The 18,099-nt window shown below is 40.0% G+C and overlaps 1 protein-coding gene across 2 annotated transcripts in view; it reads right to left on the bottom strand.

Annotated features, from left to right (window-relative positions):
• The window catches only part of RPS6KA2 (ribosomal protein S6 kinase, 90kDa, polypeptide 2), a 162,987-nt gene that overhangs the window by 9,385 nt on the left and 135,503 nt on the right, over positions 1-18,099 (bottom strand). For both annotated transcript variants that reach the window (XM_009995651.1, XM_009995652.1), the window contains exons 13-16: positions 15,844-15,974; positions 14,200-14,325; positions 2,313-2,402; positions 228-386 (exon numbers count right to left, since the gene is read on the bottom strand). In XM_009995651.1, coding sequence (XP_009993953.1) covers positions 228-386; positions 2,313-2,402; positions 14,200-14,325; positions 15,844-15,974 — 506 coding nt within the window. The remainder of the gene's footprint in view (positions 1-227; positions 387-2,312; positions 2,403-14,199; positions 14,326-15,843; positions 15,975-18,099) is intronic.

Here is an 18,099-nt window from a genome sequence, read left to right as displayed (position 1 = left end):
CATGAACTTGAAAACCAGTGTAGTTTGGTAATGAAAATATCACTTCAATATACTGCAGTTCATTAGGGAAATGGCTAAAAGACTCGATTTCGCAAACCAAATATAACTATAAATACAGAGAAATGCAACTTTTTGGGAAATAAACATATTTCCGTTTCAGGTATTTGCTTTTTTAAAGTTGGATTTTAAGGAGGTCGATTAGGATAGCCAAAAAAAGCAATGCTTACACCCTGAGAGTGCAGGTAGTCCACAGTCCTGGTGATGGTGCACAGCACAGCGCTGGCCTCCCGCTCGGAAAAACACTTCTGCCGAAGGATGCGGTCCAGGAGCTCCCCTCCCCGCATCAGCTCCATCACCAGGTACACGTACTTCCCATCATCATAGACCTGGAAGACCGATAGGATACATACATGGTTTGGACCCATGAATTTGCTAAACACTGGCCCTTTAATCAGTGTTGGCTTGCTTGTGTGAGACGCTGCAGGAAGAAAATGGCAGCTCGTGTGCGGGAAATGGGCTTATTACGTAACAAGAGAAAAGGCAACTTTATAAAATCTTTTTTTTTTCTCATGTCTATATCAACTTGCTGATTTGTTCACACAAAAATGTAGCTTTCCCAATCTGTTACCGTGCCAGCAGAGTAGACCAAGCTGCTAAAAGCAGCACCACTGCACACAGCCTGAAATATCTGATGGCTCTCACCCAAGCCTCCTTCTCAGTAGTGTTCTCTCTTTCCACTTCTACAGGGTAACATTTGCCATTTCAAATATCAATATTTCCCTTTGACTCATGATCAGCTAAATGAGCTGTATTATACTGTTGGTCAAGACCTGCTTCCAATGGTATCATATAGTTTACATTTGCAATGCTGGTAAATCCATTGTTGATGTAGTAGGCATCTTGTAACTTCTCCTCACCTCAGCTGTGAGGTGTGTTTACCTTCAACATCAACTGCAAGGGGTAAAAGACATTTTTTGTCTAAATTGGAAGACAGCCATTTTCATGTCATAATCCTTTATCTGGACTGCAATAATAGGTGGTGTGCCATCAATGCTAAATGTTTTTGGAAAGGAATATAAAACCTTTTTTTGCCCCCCCCAGGTTTTAACTTACTCTAATACTTAGGAGTTAGGTGAGACTTTCCTGAGGGCATGTGATTAGAAATTTTTTATATACTTCTCTAAGATCTGAACCATGATGTACTGGCTACTGACACAAGCAGAATTTTGTTCTATAAACTCTGAATCTGACCCAGTGTGGACAATCTGAGACGAAACTGCAGGCAGCATAAGTTAAACATCTGTAACTAAAGGTCATTACTTCACGTAAGCACAGCAAAGGCTATTCTTCATGGCAAATGCTGAAGAAAGATATCTTCGTACCTTCTCAGGCTGCTTGAGTAGAAGGTAAATACTCCCTGGCATTAAAACACTAGTGGGGGAATAGAATGAGTCATCTGATTGATGATGTCTTCTCCTATGAAGACAGGCTGAGAGAGTTGGTGTTGTTAAACCTGGAGAAAAGAAGGTTCCAGGGAGACCTTACAGTGGCCTTCCAGTTCCTGAAGGGGCTACAGGAAAGCTGGGAAGGGGCTTTTTGCAAGGGCATGGGGACGAGGGGAACAGTGTCAAACTGAAGGAGGGCAGATTTAGATTAGACGTTAGGAAGAAATTCTTTAGTGTGAGGGTGCTGAGACACTGGAACAGGTTTCCCAGGGAAGTGGTGGATACCCCATCCCTGGAAGTGTTCAAGGCCAGGCTGGATGGGGCTTTTAGCAACCTGGTCTAGTGAGATGTATTGCTACACATGAAGGGAGTTGGAACCAGATGATCTTTAAGGTCTCTTCCAACCCAAACCATTCTATGATTCCATGAAACCCTAGGGACTTTTTAAACTCTCCTCTTCCCAAGCAGAGACCTCAGGCTGCATGGGAACAGCTGCTGCTCATGAAAAAGCCTCCCCTGGCCAGCAGCACCACTATGTGTGCTTATCAGCTGGCTCCACAACATCCAGCTAGGGAGATCCCACTTCTGAAAAGTGCTGCAAAACCAAACACATTTTGTTCTTCAGCAGCACTGTACTTCTTTGGTTTTATTTACAGCTGGTTAGACAGTAAGTAGAGAATGTAAAACCTGACTGGTCTTTCCAGCTGCTATCCAGTAATTTTTAAAGTCACATTTTTTGCCTTGATTTCAATGGGTCTGGTTTTAGCTCTGACCTTCAAGTAAAGGATTTTCTGGACATGGACTAGTAGGTGAGCCTGACCATAAGGTGAAGATAATTTAATGTCAAAGTGCTCAAAGGCTACTCACATCTTTAAGAGTAATGATGTTTGGATGTTGTCCATATCGCAAGAGGATCTCAATTTCTTCAGAGGGGTCTCTCTTGCTCTTATCAATTATCTGGAATAAATGAAGCACAGTGTAGTAAGACACCAGCTAGAAGCACTAAGCACAAAACAAGCAATTTCTACACTTTAAACAAATTAATATTGAAAACTCTTCTATTAATCATTATTCCAGGAGAGGACAGCTTGAACCCTGTGCAAGTGGGAGCCATGCTGACTACATGCCAAAGCCAGATGGAGCAATAATCAGTTTAGATTCTGAAGTTTCAGGCCCTCTTTTTTTTTTTTATGCCTGTAGTTTTGTTTGCCTGCAAATAATGGCAGTTACAATAAGTGCAATTTAGAAATGAAACAGCCTGGAGAGTTTTAAAATAATAATTGTTTTAAAACAACTTATTTGACATAAAAAATAGCTATTCATCATATTGGCATATGTTTGTGTATCTGCTGATAACTTAATAGAAATTACTTATTGGATGGGGTTGTCAGAAATTAAAATATACAGACATTTACTGTCAGGGGAGATCTGAGTTGAAGCTGTTGGTCATCACTTGGCTCTTTGGTCCATGCTGTTGTAAAGGACAAGAGAGAGCCAGAGATTGCATTTGGCCATGTAACCAAGCTCTGACCATTTTTTTAAATATATTTTTTTTCTTCCCTGTATTTAGCATCTTTTGCCTTAACAGAGAGCACAGTGAGTCATGAAAACTTTTTACTTTTATAGCAGCATGTCTCACCAAAACATGACACCTGCTGCTTAGAGAACATCACTTCATGGGAACCCTGCTGATAGGATGGCACTGACTTCTCATCAAGGTACCTGTTATCTGTGTTTTGGATGTTAATCAAAGAGCTTCAATCATTTGCAATGCTTCTCATTTCACAGATTTAAATATGAAACAAAAAATATCTATAAAATAATCCAAGGGAGACCTCTGTATTTTGAAATCTCAAATGCAACTGCACAGGGAATGGCAACTCATTCTACTAGAAACTCATTAGGAGTACAGTATTTTGGCACAATTTCTTATTGCTAGAGAAGAGCAGCAGTACTTTTGAATAACAGGTCTACTGAACAGGAATAGGTGGTATTTTCAGAAAATCATAATTCCATTATTGGCTTGGATTTCAAGGCTTCCAATCTTAAATGTAGTCAGTTCTCTCTGAGGACTAGGCACAGAGCACAGATTTAAAACAATGGTGTTTGCAGGGAAACAACTTTTTTTAAATCTCTTTTGTCACTGAGGATAAATGTCTGGCTGCTTTTGCATGCCATCTCCTTTCTTGGGGAAGGTGAATGCACATAATACCAGCACTGTGCTTTAACCCTTAACACTGTGGCGTATGGCACTATGGTGTATGTCTACATGGACATGGACTACAGCAAAATGCTCCCTTTATTCTAGTGGATTTATTCCACAACATTAACCACAAACACTGGGAAGCATTAAAAGTACACCCTGCAGCACAGGCATAAGAAGCAGCCTGGGGGGCTTTGACTGAAGAGCTTTGGTGGGTTGTGCTGCAGGGACATAAGGTAGAGCTCTCCTTGGTGCCCTTTTTGCCCCCAGCCCCAAATGGAACCAGCATCTGCCTCTTCTTCAGGAGCTCCGAGTGACTTTTCCTGGCAGCTAGAAGTGAGATACAAGGTTGTGAACTGAGGCAGCTGAGCGACAGGAACAGTCCTAATCTGCTGCTCTGGCTACAGCAACTGAAAGTCCAGCAGAAAGTCAGGACAGACACCTGGGCACTGCAGTACCCTGAACAGCCACAGCTGAGGCTGCCAGTGTGTTAACCAGCAGGACTACCTAAAGCTCCTTTTAACCAGCACCAGGGACCTTATGATGGCCTTGTGGAAAAAAAGCATGGAGGAGGGAGGGAGCTTTATGCCCTTCTTAAAGGTGCTTTATTCTCCATTACATACTTTAAAGTTTTTTTCTAAAGGCTGTTTAGAGGGTAAACATGATTTAATCACATTAAAGAAGAGATTAATGTAACATGGTGTGATGTGACACTCCCTGTAGAAATCTTTTCCTTTTCTGGATAGGGAGAGATGAGCAAAGGGAGAACTGTTTTTGTGTCTCTTTTCACATTACATCTACACAATATCCATGATACATTTGAAAATTCAAGGCACCACTGGTGAAACTGACCATAGGTGGCATTTCCATCCCCTCTGAAGAAAGGAGGTGCAACAGCATGCAGAGTTTTTAACCTCACAGTTTCATCTACAATATTAATTCTAATGAAAGTGTCACAGAGATAGAGTTCCACAGTTCTGTGCTGCTGGAAAATGTACAGGTTTTCATTTCAGTAATATTTCCTTCTAAAAATAAGCCCTATTCATGCCAAGCATCTGTTTTAATTTCGTTCCTTTTTTGATGTCAAATTACTCAAGCTGGATGAAAATCACTGCAGAAAATGCTAACATTATTTAAAAGGACACAGTATAATTTTACACTTAAGATGTCTCCAAGGAGAACTATTCCAAGCCTAATAGTTTCTAAGGGACTACTTGCTGTGGTATTAGTTTTGATTAGCTCCAGAGATTCATTCTCCCTATCAGTGCTTAAATCTTTCAGAAAAATATAGGAATGAATATTAAAAGAAACAGGCCTAATTAGCAATACTTGTCTGAAATAAGCACTGGCCATCAGATCAAGATGTATGAGACATTAGACTTTCTGCATGCAGAGCATGCCCATTTGCTGCAACTGTCTGCCAACTTAGCACTCCTAAGCTGTCAACTGGTACTGTAGTACTTGTAAATTTGCATTTATACAGTAGAAACCGTTTCCTAAACAAGGCACAAATATCCAAAAATTTGTTCCGATAGCATCTGTGAAACATAAAAGCTCATTTTAGAGAAAGGTCTTCAGTTTTGGAGGCAGAATGGCTTGGTGGGGAAGGCTCTGGATTGTGTTTTAGTCTGCTCTGCTCAGCGCTAGCACATGTCCTTGGATCAGACTGATGAGTTTTCAGTCCGTAAAACGACTGCAATGCTACACCCCCGTTCTTTTACAAAAAGCTTCAGAGATGGAAACCAGTAGATCATATTCAGATCTTATAAAGGGGGAAAATTGTTACATCAGTATGGAAGACAAATACAAGTAACACAGTTTAAATGGCCCCAAAAGAGAAATGAAACCAAAAAGGAGCAAATTCTGTCCAAAATACTTAGGTATTTGGCAAGCAAGCTAGAAAATAGAAACATGATACTACTAAGCTGTAGGAAAACTGCTGCCTGATACTAAGTCTCAGAAAAGATCTAGTTAATCATGAGAATTATCATAATCTCTCACTCTTCAGGAGCTCAGCCATGCCAAGGAGAGGCACTGTGACCTTCCTGACCAAATGGGAGAGAGGCTGCATGAAGCCTTACACCAGAGAGGACATACATCCACTGCACATCCAAGATTTGCTCTGAAGCTGAGTTTAGCATGTGGTCTACATATATTTATGTATTTTTTTCTTATTTCTTAAGTCTTGAGCAGCACCTTGATCCCATTTAGCCAAAAAGCCGCCAGTCAGCATCAGCTCTCCCTGCTACAGACAAGCTTGCTGCTTGTAGAAGTGCCCAGGGCACTCACAGGATCACAGAATCCTCATGTTTGAAAAGGACCTCTGAGATCACTGAGTCCAACCATCAACAGAAACAAACTAACAAACAAAAAAACCCCAAACAACCCCAAAAAACCACACACACTCCACCAAAAAACACCCACAAAACCCTCCACAACCTTTGCCAGTAGAGCATGTCCTGAAGTGCCACATCTACACCTTTCTTGAATACCTCCAAGGATGGTGACTCAGCCACCTCCCTGGTCAGCTGCTCCAGTGCCTGACCACTCCTTCAGTATAGAAATTCCTCCTAATATCCAATCTGAACCTTCCCTGAAACTTCAGACCATTTCCTCTGGTCCTGTCATTATTCACTTGGGAGAAGAGGCCAACACCCACCTCACTACAACCTCCTTTCAGGTAGTTGTAGAGGGCAATGAGGTCTCCCCTCAGCCTACTCTTTTCCAAACTAAACATCCCCAGTTCCTCTGCTGTTCCTCGTATGACTTGTTCTCTAGACCCTTGACCAGCTTGGTAGCTCTCCTCTGGACACGCTCCAGCACTTCAATGTCCTTCTTATAGCGAGGGGCCCAGAATACAGTGCTCGAGGTGCAGCCTCACCAGCGCCGAGTACTCCTGGCTTTATGCCCTGCCTTCTTCTCCAAGTCCTTCCAGCAAAGCCCAGCACTGTACTAAAGCTGTAGCAGTCTATTTGAGCAGTGTGTCCCTGGAGAACTGACCTGTTTCTGTCAGGAAAGTACCTGGCAGAAATTTGGACACGCTCAAATAAAAACAATAGAAAAGTGAGATTCATTGAAGTTTTGCAGATATTTGGCTAAACCCAAATCTTAAAAAAATGAAGACAGCATATAAAATACACTGCATTGCCTTCTGCTGTGGTGAGTGAAATTGTACACAGTGGCCCTGGTCCAGCATGGAATTCAGGCTCTTTATTAAATTTGGTCAAAACAGAAAAACCCAGAAAGCCTTCAAAAATACTCTCACAGATCAGACTTAAGATCCTCATATACAATTTTCTCCACCTTCTCTCCTTCGCAACTTCATCTGTTTTACTGCAAATAATTTCCTCTTTCCATCGTATCTAAAGGACACCCACCCATTCTGTTTGTAATCACTCTTACTGTATCCACGATGGATCCCAATTGTAGTCTAGGGCTCATCATACTGTTTTGTTTGCAGTGCTCTGGAAAACAGCCTTCCTTATGCAAATCCTAAGCAGCACAGGGATTTGTGCCTAAACCTGCTCTGAAGCCTGTATCTCCTCCATGGAATCCTACAGCCTACTGAATCTGGTGCCACACTACCAGCTTCAGTATCTTTCAGACAATGAAAAACATCTTTTACTGAAGTGTCTGGACAACAGGATTGCCTAAATCCCAGCTTTATAATCCATATTTCATAGGAGAACATGATAAATTTTCTCTGTAGTCTATCAAGGTAAGAAGGGGTCTTACACCTTTGACCCTGCATTTTGTAAGGCTACAGTTCCATCAATATGACAGACCCAACTTCTTTGTGTGTTAAGGGGAGGATGTCTAGGTCACCTCTTTGAAAAGTCTGTTTTACCAACTGCTCTCACCATCAGACTTTTTTTTTCCAAAATTCCCTTTTTTAGCTTACAGACATTCTGTCTTGTCTTGCTGTCTTTAGCAGCCAAATGGTTGTCATCCATCATTTATATCACCTTAGAGATATTTATAGATATTTATTGCATCCCACTAGACTCCTGTCTTACATCATATATAGCTCTCTTGATACAGTTTGCCCTGTAAATCTTGCATATTTTCTGCTATATATTTCCTCCAATTTTTTTTTATATTCTACCTTAGACCATGGACACAAAATTAGCACATGATCCCAAAGGGTTTAGTAGCCTACCCGGGTACTCTGGGCAAAACTCACTTACATGCAACCATGTTAGTAAGACAGAAATCTATATATTTGTTTTTGAATATAATTAATAAAACTTTAACTACATTAGAAACATGCTTATGCAATGCTTGCCTGATGCTGGTGTTCAAATCTTTGTATTGCCATCCTATTAGTTAGTAGAGTAAACTGAACAGCTTCATCACATATCATTCAGGGAATGAAAGCAAACAGATATGAAAGCATTCGAGGAGAATGCAGTCAGAGATATTTTCTCAATAAAATATTGGAAAATATCTAAAGTATCTTTCAGAATCATCAGTATGATCTTGCAGAGGCAAGAGAAATTATTCATAGATAATTTGATAAGCTCTCTTGGAGAAGATCAAGGAGAGTTAGAGGGTTATAGAAGCACAGATAACACTTCCATTTCCTTTCAGTTGGATAACAGGGTTTTTAATTTGTTTTTTTTTACATCACAATATATTTAGCTTGATGCCATGTCCCCTCTCACCCCCTGGAGTGTGAGGTGTGATAGAGCCATCCTATCATCCATACAAACCCTACTGTGACAGCCACCCAGCAAAGTCAAGACAAGTTTGCATGACTGGGGATCTAATGAGACCTGAGACAGGACCTCAGCATCTGATCCCTACCCACTGAGCCCTCCTCCCCTGTTACTGTTAAGAGAGTCCTGTTACTGCTCACTTCAAGCAGCAGGTAACTGCTAAATTTCAAAGCTAAACTTACAGGGGATGCGTTTACCAGTGGCTCTGACCTGGAGACCTCTGCACATACTCTGGGGTCTGACCCCTGTACCATCTTCAGGCAGAGGGAGAAAAGGCTGGAGGAGCAGTGGATGAGTACTGGCTGCTGTTGACAAGCTGGCAGGCTCAGAGCCAAGAAACCTGAGGTTATCCAGCAAACTTGCCATTGACTTGCCTATTAAAATACTGATACATTTATCCATGTTCCACCAGACACTAGGTAACTCCAAGACAGAAAAAAATAGTCACAAACCCTCTCCTGAAAATTTCACAGACTTTCACTTTAGATGAAAGTCACTTTAGTGAGGAACAAATCTAATCTCTCTAGGTCAACAAACTCCTTACCTGTCAAGGAGATTTTATAACTTTTGGACTGATTTTTATTTATTTTTTTTCCTGTTTCAATAAATAAGCCTACACGTGTTCAGGAGTCTTATTTTCTTTAAGGTAATTGCAACAGAGTGCATCATGCTGCAGTCCATCTTAGAAAACTACCTTTTTTATTATTCACACTTTCTGCATTCAGCACTAAACTCCTGACATAACCATGATATAGTTATGGTGAAAATGTTGTACAGCCAACTAAATACCACTGTGTACCTTCCTGCCTTCAGATTAGCATGATAATGCACTTACTTAAATTAACTACCTAAAAACAACCAAACCAAGACTGTGAACATTAATGGGAGAGGAAAATGAAGTGTGAAGAAATTATGAAACAACTGTGGAACTCAGACTGATTTTGGTGACTATGTCACTCACTGTCGCTAGCAAACAGAAGCATGTAGCAAGTCTGACTACAGAGGCCTGCTAAAAACAGCTCTCACAACAAGCTCTCTTCTACTTATTTACAGCATGTTGACAACACTTCTCTGCTGGAATTGCATTTTTTTGCTAATTAAAATGCACCTTTTCCCCAGTCTGCACATACCAAAATATGCTGAGATAGATGTATTTTAGTGCTTTGTAATTACCAGAATTATATATTAACTGTAGGATTTACTAGGAGTCTGGCATAAACTAACCTTTATCCCAAAGGCAGACACAGACTGCGAAACTGGGCTTTGCCCGGAGCTGTGGAAAATTTGGAGCCAAATAGTTTGTTAGCACATTACAGAGACAGGAAAAAGTCATTGAATTCACGTGTTTCAAGATTGAAATTCCACTGTACTATTGGCATCTATAAAATTGGACCTGTCATTTGTGTCTATCTTTACTGTATGTTTTTCTCCTTCAAGAGAGGGAGAAATGTATACCCTGTCTTTTTACCCAGTTGTCCACCCTAGCTCTAACAGCATGGAAGAACTAAAAATCCATAAGGCTTAACCAGTTGGGTATTCTTTTGAACTAGAGAAGAAAGCAACTGTCACCAAGCTGTTGAAGCTGGCACCTGTGCACCTCACCACTGCAACATTTGGAGCAGTTACTGCATGGGAGGTAGAACAGGCAATAGCAGCAGCGGTTTCTACTTGGTTAGTAACCACCAGCAATCTCTCCAGGGAGTAAGGAGTCAATCTAAATAAAGAAATCTCTAGAAAAAAGGGGATGCAGTCAGGTCCTTTGCAAACTTACTTAATTTGGCCTTGGTAAGAAGTACATATGAAAATCCAGCTTGAAAGCTACACTACAAGGAGGGATTCAAGCTTGAAACCAGTGCAATGGCTTGAAGTAAAGAAAAACCTGGAATACACTAATTGCATCAAATCTCTGGCAGGTTTTGAAAAGCCTGCTTCAGCAAGAGCTCTAAACTGTAGCATTTCATTTGTTTTCCAAATGAGAGCTATTAATCTCTTTAGGCTCCATTGCAGACTTTCTTCCATCCACAAAAATCCCTTCCATTTGCTCTAGCATCATTTTTCTACTTAGTTGAATTATTTTCTCTAGATACTGATGTGACTGAAATAGTTTGATCTGATTTTCCTTTGCTTCTGACCTCACTGTTACATTTATATCCATGTGAAGTTTGTAACTGTGATTGACAATGCCAGTTCCTTTTGCTATTAAAAATCATTATGCCTTCTGTACTCAGGATGATCAATATTCTAGCACAAGAATCTGAAATATGTTAGAGGTGTGTTAGAGGAGAAACAGTCTTTTTTCCCCATCTCTTCTTTCTACAAGAGTCTTAGAAAGCATCCAAAGAATGAACAATATACTTACTTCTATTTTGTAACTTCATACTTTTTTTCACTTGGGAATGAGATAGAAAGAAAGTCTAAGAGTAAAATTTTAGAAGTACCTCAGAGTATGTACATGCAGTAGAATATAATAGAAAGACTTGCTAAACCAACATCTACCTGCAGTGATGCAGGGGGTGGGTGCTAGATTCAAGGCAGACTCAGTTTGCAGGAAATCTGGCTGCCTCCAGAGTTTTCTGTTGCATGGTATTGAAACACTGTCAGAAGGGGGGATATAAGTCTGAATTCTTTAATATTGCATTTAGGAGCCTGAGGGCATGTCTAAAATAGACTTAGAATTTGTTATTAGCATTTAATTTTTACAGATGACATGGAATAAGAGGGAATAGGTTGCAAGAAAATTCTCTTTTTTCTGCAAGTTCTGTGATTGGATTGATAAAGGCAATTAGAAGCCTACAGGTGCAGAGGGGTCTAGGGGGGCTTCCAAAAACACCTTGGTGAGTGACATGCCTGGTATCACTGAACTCTGAAACAAGCACTCTGTTCAAGTGCTTTCACAACACCAGCCAGGAACTCCTTTGCACTGCTAGACATCTAACCAGCTCTGTAAGATGGCTCCCTATTAGTTACAGATGGCCAGCAAAAAGAAAAGGGATTAAATGCTTTGCATTTTCCTAAGTGTGTTCTGCTTCTGGGCTAGGGAATTTTTTGTTTCTCGGTGTGGATTTTCCAGCTGTAGCTCTGATTCAAGTTACTCTGGCTCAGTACTCTCCTGTCTCAGTAAGGCACGATACAGCAATAGCAAATACAGTCTGGTGAGTGGCAGACTCCATGGAGGGATTATTTACCCAGGGAAATGTTCGTGTCTTCCCATGGTGATGCCACCACATCATTTCCTTACCTGCTTCACTATTACCAGCTTCCTCTGGGGAGCTGGGATGATGCTCTCTGACGTGTTGGCAGTTCATCTTAAAGATGGGAGCTTTTAATGAGGTGGCGCTAGGCAGATGAGGCTGCTGCCTATCACACAAACTATCACTGCAGAGATTTTTTTCCTGTGAATATTATGTATTAGGGAGCATTGAGAAAATTATACCTATTGGAAGAAATCTACAGAGTCTAATCACAGTGATTTTTATACAGAGAGTTATGGGATGCATGTCAAAAGGACTGATACGTAATTATGGCGATGTCAGTTGCAACTCCTTTGTTGTCTAATTACTTGACATGGGTGGCATTGTTGAATCTTTATGAAGGTGATCTACTTTGATAACAAAATTATATTATCTTAATATGAAATAAAAATAAAATTGAAAGGAAAGTAAAATTAATATATTGGTTGGAATAACAATCAAAGAGGCAGCACTCAATGTGCTGGAAAGGCAGTACAAACAGAAACCCACCCGCAGTCTCCAACCCCAAATTGATGCTACACATTTGACTCACACTGTGTCAGAAACTGAGACACTGTGTGCATTGCCTAAACTGCTAGTCAAAATCATGACATATTGACACAGCAAGAAAAGAGTCAGAAGGATTGTAGGAAGAAAGGAATAAAAAGGAGAAAGATTGCTAAAATGGGAATGAGTGTAAACCTAGCATCCAGTTAAACTATTCTGGAGCTTTGAATGTCTCCACATGTTGAGGTTGCCCTGGATCCTCTGAGGTACTCCAAACCCCCAGCTGCTGGGTAGGTACTGGACCCTCTTGGATTCAGGAATCTTTGAGGATTGAGGTCTTTCTATTTTGGTTTCATGCTGGCTGTGTTACACTGAAAAAGCTATCAGCAATACTTGATATAAATAAAACATAGAAGTTACTTCTCTAACATACATTTTGTTAATCACAGATGTAATTTAATTACATGAACCCATACCTACTATAACATGATGCCATCTGTTGACAAATGACCCGGTCATTGGAAAAATCTAATTTTTCCATTCATTAGAAATTAAAATCCTAGCATGTTCATGCTCAAGCCCATGGACCTGCTGGTAGGTCCATGCTCCTTATGACGGTGTAGCCAAAAAAAAACAACCTTTACTTGAACAGTGACATCAACAGATTGTCATTTACTGGTTGCTTCCAGATTTTTGTGGCCACCACACAGAGAGACACCAAAACTTTCATGGACCTTCACTCATACTGCATTATCATCAGTCTTGTACTGGAAAATAAGACTGAATAAAAAAATTAACATTATTCTGTTAACTACCTGCAGCTCTTTTATGTCATGGACTGCAGTTCATATCGCTTTTTTAAGCTTTCATAATCTCATTTAATAGCAAAGACAAAATCTAATTTATAAACTAAATTTACATACCTTTCCTAAAATTTTAAAATAAGAGAAGTAGAGCAGTAATTGCCTAGAATCCTTAATTTACTGGTAAATACATTTCTCTATGTGCAGATTTCAGGGAGCTGCTTCTTGTCTTATGCTCACATAAGCAATCTGATCCTATGAGATCATACAGAATGAAAGGAACTGACTTAACTGTCCCTGCTTTCTTCAGATTCTTTATACTAATACCTCATTTAATCCCATCTCGTCTCTTTTTGATACAAAAAAACCCCATGAAGTACTTTTCTAACATATGAATGTTTTAATTGCAACAACTTTTAATTAAGGAAAATTAATGTTTGGAACTCCTCCTCTGAGCTGTAACCTCACAACCACTTGCCACATACACTGATCTGTTCAGCACACTGTAATAGCTGCATACTGTTTATTCAATAACATTTAACAGAGATTGTGACTTAGTCCTCTGAGCATGACTTTCCAAAGCAGTGCTGCTGAAGTTCTTCCCTATCAGAAAATGTTCCCTCATACCTACATCCAAGCAGCTTCCTGGTCTCTGTGGCTGATGTGACTGTTTTATGTAGTGTTGCTGGACTAAGTCTGAAGTTAATTGACTGTTCTTTCTAATCCAACTAAGTTCCACTGAATTATTACTTTAAATCTCTGCTGAAGATTGCCTTTTTCTCCTTTGTGTAGCATATTGGTGTGAATATCAAGCAGACAAAAGGAAATCTGAGTTTTTGAAGGTGAACCTGGTTTTCACTGACAAATCTAATTACAGTAAAAAATATCATAACTAAGTAAAGTTGAGAAAGAAGAATAAAATGCTATTTTGAATTTGCAATAATTTTATATGTTGTTTTGTTTATTTATGATGATTCAGTGTAGGCTCTGCTCAAAATCTTATGTCACTTGCAAGAAGCACAGCTGAAATGATAGGATTTCCATGCAAGACTCTGAGTTTTTTTTCCATCCGGGAATTTTACTTTATGAGATTAAGATGTGAGAAATAATATAAAGCTTACCATGAAATGTGTCATCTTTCAAAAGAAAAAAACAAACAAAGCAACAAAACCAAAATAAACCACATCTGCCAACAAGAAATAAGCCAACAAAATACCCACTGATTGCACTGCTGCCTAGGCTGGCAGAGCAGTCTCAACCACATTCCTGGCATCTACCAGAAGGCTTTCTTACCTTCACTGCAAACTCTGTTTCTGTAGCTTTATGAACACATCTCTTGCACACTGAATAGGAGCCAATTCCTATGTCCTCCTTGATCTCATATCCATCTGTAAAGTGAATGTTGTTCCCATGTAACTGCTATAGGAAAAGAAAAAAGAAACCAGGTAATCAGGACAGGGGTATGTAAAAGTAAGGACTAGCCTCATCTGAATAAAAATTCACAGGAAACTGTGGGCCCAAATCCTCTGATAAACCCACATATTTTGACTATATAAGCTTATTTCTAATTACTGAGGGGTCAGATAACTCAAAAATTACAAATAGCTGCACAGTCTTCAAAACAGATACCCCACATATGGGGTGTGCCTCCAGATCACTGGAGGTCTTGTCCAGGATATGTTTAATTATTATTTCTGTGTGAGATAAAAGTCACTATTTTAGGCCAACCTAATTTAAGAAAATATATTACTAGTGAAATTAGTATAAAACTACTTTGAAAATTCTGATTTTATTTATTTATTGAAGGGTGAAGAATGAACTATGGCATCATTAGTTCTTATGTCCTTTGGACAATGTCTGGGCAGGTGAATTGATTAGATGGTGAAACCCAAATCTGAGGCCTTGCTGCAAATTCTGTCCCTGGGGTCAAGAAATTACCTTCAGCTCTAAAATTACTCTAGAATCCTCTATTTAAAAACGTAACCTCATAGGGCAGTACGCACAGAATCTTCTAAATGATAAGACATGTATGTGCTACCATTCAATAGATTTAATAAAGCAAACCAAACAAATACATATAAAATTTCTGGGATGTAATCGCTTGGGTAACATTTCACTTGCTGTTGCATACAAGAATCTTTAAGAACATGACACTGTAAATTACAAAGAATCACAGAATGTTTGGAGTTGGAAGGGACCTTAAATATTCAAATAGGGATGAAAACTATGAAAACCACAGGCAAGGGCTCTTCCCTTGAGGCACATACTCTTCTGACTGGGGGAAGAAGAACGTTTTCCTGTGGGAAAATTTGCTGCATCTTTGAGCAGTCCAGTTCTTTCTCCCAATTCACAATATTGAACCATTTGTAGCAATTTATTTCTGCTTTAAATTACAGTAACTAGAAAGCATATTGTAGGAGTATAGCAGCAAAGAACCAAGTGTCTGGCAAGTTCTGGTTATGTGAGTATACCCAGGCTCTTTCTGCAATAGTGACAGGAACACGGTGGCCTCTTGCACCAAGGAGACTGGGCTCTCTCTTTGAGAGACCCTACAGAAGTTCATTGAGCCCCTTTGCCAACATGGATTGTAATCCCATCATCTTAAGACAGAACTGCTGAGAATGACATGCTGCCACTGAAGAGCTAACACTTCATTACCTGAGCTGTATGCACAAATGGAATGCTGTTTCAGGTATTTAGAAGTACTTTTCACTTCAGTTGTGATAAGGTATGATTCCTGTTTCCTCTACAAAGGGTATGGAGAATGAGAACTTAAAAGATAAAAGCTTTTGAGAAAAAATTCTCATTTTCCACCTTCTACATGCTACCTACACTGGGTAGCTGTGAAATACCAGTGAGAATGCTGAGGCAGTTTACATACGCTGTGTACACATATATCTGCCCATCAAATGTGAAGTGTAACATCAACATCAATACCTGCACAATTGGATGAACAGTGATTTTGTGAGCATCTTGCTGTGCAGGCTCCTGCACCAAGTTAGAGGCAACGAAGCTGAACCCTCTAAAAAGATGATGAGCGTTGGCACTTGGAGGAACACCTGGGGAATCTAGGAGAAGGAAGAAAATGGTCTCATGAGCTGCACAAAAGATCAAAAAGTAATAGCACAGCATCTGCAACAGACAAAATCACCCTTGATGGTAAAAAGCACATCCTGCTAAACTGGCAGACACATGTGAATATAAACCACCTCCATATCAAGGTTTTGGTGTGCCTTCTCCATCCTTTTCCTCTGGATATGAACAGTGCAGGATTATTATTTGCAGGGAACTCTCCTCTTGGAGAAAGATTTTTTTTCACTCTGCATGCTCATTCTTAGGCAAAGCACTGTCTATGCAAGGAGTCCACAAAGAGAGAAGGCACAGAACAGAGAAGTTGGGAGAAAGATTGAGCATCCCTCAGGCTAGGCAGATGTTCTCCAGAGAGTGGAAAAAAGCTGCAAGATGCTGTGTCTGTCCTTCACAGCAGACCTTGACTACAGAAATTTCAAAGGCTCAAGGCTTTCTGGGTAATGTGGTATGTTGTGTGGGTAAGGAGAATGCAGAGAAGACAGGACCTGTAGCATGTGTAAAAGCATGATGTGCCAGCAGTGGTGGTTTGCAGCCTCATAAGGATCTTTCTGCAGCAGCTGGGAGCTGGGACCAATTCCAGGGAGGATGCTGATTGATTTGTCTGCAGTTGAACAAAAGGCTAGAAGTGTTTTAACAAACATTCATAGAGATTTTTGCCCCACTCCTACCCCTGATATGGCAAATTCAGAGGAAAAGCTGGAGTTTAAAGAGCCCTGAATTATTCTGCCTTTGGAATGAAATAACTAGAAAGCAGTTCCTGGTACCTACGCCTGCCAGTGCTCAGTTAGAGAAACAGCCTGCCAAACCGAGAAGGGTTGCACTTCACTTCCAATTCTGTAAAGCTTTAAACAGATCTGTCTCCTCAGTATGTTTGTTCCAGGTATTTTCATAAGCAAGTAAGTGTCACATTGCAAATCATTCCTGGGTAAACAGGTAGCTGGCTGGGTATTACAGAACCTATAGTATTCAAATTTGCTCACCTTTTATTTGTTCTTTGTTTTTGTCCCTTCCCCTGCCCTTCACACTTCTTGCAGTGCAACATGACATTTACCATGGCAAGATTATCAAGTTAAACTTCCTTTAGAAAGCTGTCTCCTTGTGTAAGTGTGTAAATGCCTAGTTTCACTAGAGGAAAGAAAATACATCCCCACTGGACCTTATATGAGACTCACCTGCCTAGACCATCAACAGTGTGAAGGTCAATGGTGTGGAAGACTGAGTACTGCTTGTGGTCCTGGAAGTATGTGAGAATGTATTTCCTTCTGGGGACATTTCCTGTATGAATCTACTGGTCAACTGAACGGAGTATCTGAAGCCAGAATATGGCAAAAACAAACTATCTGCTCAGAAATAAACAGAACTGAGACTGCAGCTAATTCTATATCTCATTAAAAAGCTGCCTCAGCTTTGACAGGAGTCAGAAGTAAACACAGCAAGTCAGACCTCAATGCAAAGTACATGGAGAAACTTGTCTTTTGGTAAAATGTCACGGGCTATTTGTTTATCTGAGTGTATTGATGGACACCCTCCTTGCAAATACATGGATGAATCACAACTGACCTCTTGCATCACCGGGTACTCTTTTCAATGGCATATATACAACAGTGATTTTCCAAAGGGGATTAATTAAGAGGAAAGAATGCTTGTTTTAAAAAAGGAATGACAATAATTAAAATCTGAACACTTCTGAACTTCAGAAAAGCTGTGATCTAGCTCTAAAATGTAAGTGCTGTGTCATCTCTGTTTAAAAATAACTGTTACTTCATAATTCACTGCCAGTTTCTTTATCAAACACTGTGGAAGAACTACTGGTTATTTGGTCCTCAATATTAAATTTTCATCACCACCAAACAACATGCCCATCATATGAATTAAATGTGAAAACACCTGTGTAACATGCAAAATTATGTTCAATTAATTTTAATGGATAGCTATGAAACCTAAATAATTTTCCCAATCTTGATCATCATAGAATCATAGAATGGTTTGTGTTGGAAGGGATCTTAAAGATCACCTCCCACTAGATTAGGTTGCTCAGGCCCCACCCAACCTGGTCTTGAACACTTCCAAGAATAGGGCTTCCACAACTTCCCTGGGTAAACT

Source organism: Chaetura pelagica, unplaced genomic scaffold (assembly GCF_000747805.2).
Source record: "Chaetura pelagica isolate M959 unplaced genomic scaffold, ChaPel_1.0 scaffold954, whole genome shotgun sequence".
Lineage (NCBI taxonomy): Eukaryota > Metazoa > Chordata > Aves > Apodiformes > Apodidae > Chaetura > Chaetura pelagica.
Note: the sequence above shows the minus strand (reverse complement) of the source record. Positions and strands in the feature narration are given on the sequence as shown.